This window comes from Limulus polyphemus, unplaced genomic scaffold, assembly GCF_000517525.1.
Source record: "Limulus polyphemus unplaced genomic scaffold, Limulus_polyphemus-2.1.2 Scaffold2731, whole genome shotgun sequence".
In the NCBI taxonomy this organism is placed as follows: Eukaryota; Metazoa; Arthropoda; class Merostomata; order Xiphosura; family Limulidae; genus Limulus; species Limulus polyphemus.
Genome location: NW_013668341.1, coordinates 46,586 through 49,155, shown reverse-complemented (window position 1 = coordinate 49,155; position 2,570 = coordinate 46,586). Strand labels below are relative to the sequence as shown.

Sequence of the window (2,570 nt, the reverse complement as noted above, 5' to 3'; positions counted from 1 at the left end):
GTGACAATAAATATGATGTTTTAAGTAGTTTTTAAGGTTTATTTTGAAATAAAGGATTTAAAACTTGGATAAAATAAAACTTCGAATGATAACATACATTATAATGTTAATTTCGTTCATATACATTGATATTAAAGGTGTTTAAATTTTGAATGTAACAAAGTGAGTCATGCAGAAAAGCATTTATAGGGGCACCCGTTGCAAAAGGGTTAAAAGGATTAAAAACATCTGAAAAAATCACAAGATTGAATTGCACATCGTACTTGTCCAACAGCTGCACCAGCACTGCCTGTTCCATCTACTATACCAGTGACTGTAGCCAAAGCTTCTTTATTTCCACTTAACTTTTTCTGTTTGCCAAGATCTGCAGCAATGGCTGTGCTGATCAGGTTTGCCGCTCCAGAAATAAAAAACCCAGAAATACTCATCAGGAAGGCATTTGTTAATTTATCTGGACCTGAAACTAAAAAATAGGCAACATATATCATTAATAAGAATGTTAAAGTGTACTTCTTAAAGAATATTTGAATAATAAGAATGAAAAAAGCTTACACTCTGAGTAGGGCCTTGTGTTTTCAATTTTTACCAAAAAAAATTCTAGGTTTTCCAAAATGTATTATTTGTGGGGTTTTTTTTTCCCACATTTCATACTACTTTTCTCTATCATTCAAATATATAAAAAATAACTTTTATTATTAGCAAAATACAACACATTAAATGAGATCATTATATAAAGATAATATATTAGTCTGCGTGTATATGCAAAGCTGCCTGTTGAAGTATGGCTATATATTAGAAGATTTGGGTTTGTTCTGAATTTCACACAAAGCTACACGAGGGCTATCTGCACTAGCTGTCCCTAATTTAGCAGTGAAAGACTAGTGGGAAAGCAGCTAGTCAGCACTGCCCACTGCCAACTCTTGGGCTACTCGTTTACCAACAAATAGTGGGATTGACCATCACATCATAATGGCCACACGGCTGAAAGGGCTGGTGGGAATTGGGATTTGAACCCACAGATTGCGAGTCGAATGCCATAACCACCTGGCAAAGTTTAGAAGAAACACACAATAAACAAACAGGCACACATGGAAGCTTTAAGTGGATGCACATCTGAATGTACTAACGAATCTCAAGCCCACCATACACACTTACACCCAACACATTTGCATTTGACAATACTGGGCCCAATTATTAAGCCTAAATGTAAATATTTATAGACTAATAATTCCAAGTCAACAACAATAAACTGTTTATTCAAATAAAAAGTTTTATTTGGGGATTAGAGAAATATTGTTTTCTTATAATCAGAGGTGTCATTGTGTTTCAAGTTCTTTATTAGTTCTGCAGCAAACTGTTGTTTTAGTAATAAACACAGATACATTTCCTGGAAAGATTAAATAAAATAATAATCAAAAACACCGGGACCTGATGAAGAGGCCATAAAGACCTGGAACATATGAATAAGGAGAATTAGAAAACCTTACTTCTTGTGGCCTTGAGGAATTGGAATACTTTTTGTAGCCTTAAACAGCTGGAATATATCGATAATAAAAATGAGAAAAGCTTACTTCTTGATACCTTAAAGAGCTGAAATATATGAATATTAAGAATATGAAAAGTTTACTTTTTGAGGACTTAAACAGTTGAAATATAAGAGGAATGGACTGGTAATATAAAGCTGCTCTTACAGCACAATTAGAACATTAGAAAAACAGCTAAAGAATAATGAATACCACTTTTAAAAGAAAATTTAAGGATAAAGTTAGTTCATACTAAGCCTAATATAAGCATCATTAGGTTAGATATTTTACAAAATACATTATATTGCACTTTGTGCAGTATATTTAAGACATTCAGTTCTGCTAGGCCATAAGACGTTACAACAATAACAGCTCAATGACTTAGATGTGTATTGAGGTACAATTTCAAGTATTAACAACACAAAATTTAAACAGAGGTTCTAGAAGTGGCCAACATCTAGCTTTGTATCTCAAGACTTGCATTTTTCTAAGTTCGTTCTCACCTCTGTAAAGGAAGAGTGATACTGGAGAAAGAAGTAACATAATCCCCATTATAGGTGAACGAACTCCAATTTTGTCCTGGTTTGAAAGAAATACAACTAGGTTACAAAATACATCAACATAGTCATGAAACTGATTTGCCTTACAGTTATCTCTTACGATGTCAAAAAATAAAAAACATAAAACGAAAATTACGATTGAATAACCCATAAGTTAAAATATTTTGAGCTGTTCTAATATATAAATAAAAATCAGTTAAAAAGGAAGGTGTATTTTTCACTATGTCTTATATTAACGGTTTTCACTCAGTCACAGTTACAATAGGAAGAAATACTGTCTTTTCTTTTTTTGTGTGTATTTCTTAAATATGTTCTATTTTAAATGTTTTACACTCATTTAACTCTTTCCATGCGAATGGGTCAAAATGGGCATGTCACAACCTTCTACAGTTTCTTCGAAAATTAATTAAACAACTATTATCCATGTATGGCAATAAACTTGGCATCCAACCATTGTTTGTAATCCACATTTTTTTATTATCTGAGC

At 32.3% G+C, this 2,570-nt stretch overlaps 1 protein-coding gene across 2 annotated transcripts in view; it reads right to left on the bottom strand.

Annotated features, from left to right (window-relative positions):
• LOC106467760 (sugar phosphate exchanger 3-like) overlaps positions 1–2,570 on the bottom strand; it is an 18,560-nt gene that overhangs the window by 2,359 nt on the left and 13,631 nt on the right. Inside the window, exons 11-12 of one of the 2 annotated variants that reach the window (XM_022395949.1) lie at positions 2,027–2,102; positions 264–463 (exon numbers count right to left, since the gene is read on the bottom strand). Coding sequence is in view for 1 of the 2 variants with exons in the window: in XM_022395948.1 (XP_022251656.1) it covers positions 448–463; positions 2,027–2,125 (115 nt within the window). In the remaining variant the exon portion in view is untranslated. Of the gene's footprint in view, positions 1–263; positions 464–2,026; positions 2,126–2,570 lie in introns of both variants that reach the window. The other variant, XM_022395948.1, reaches the window with a different exon arrangement.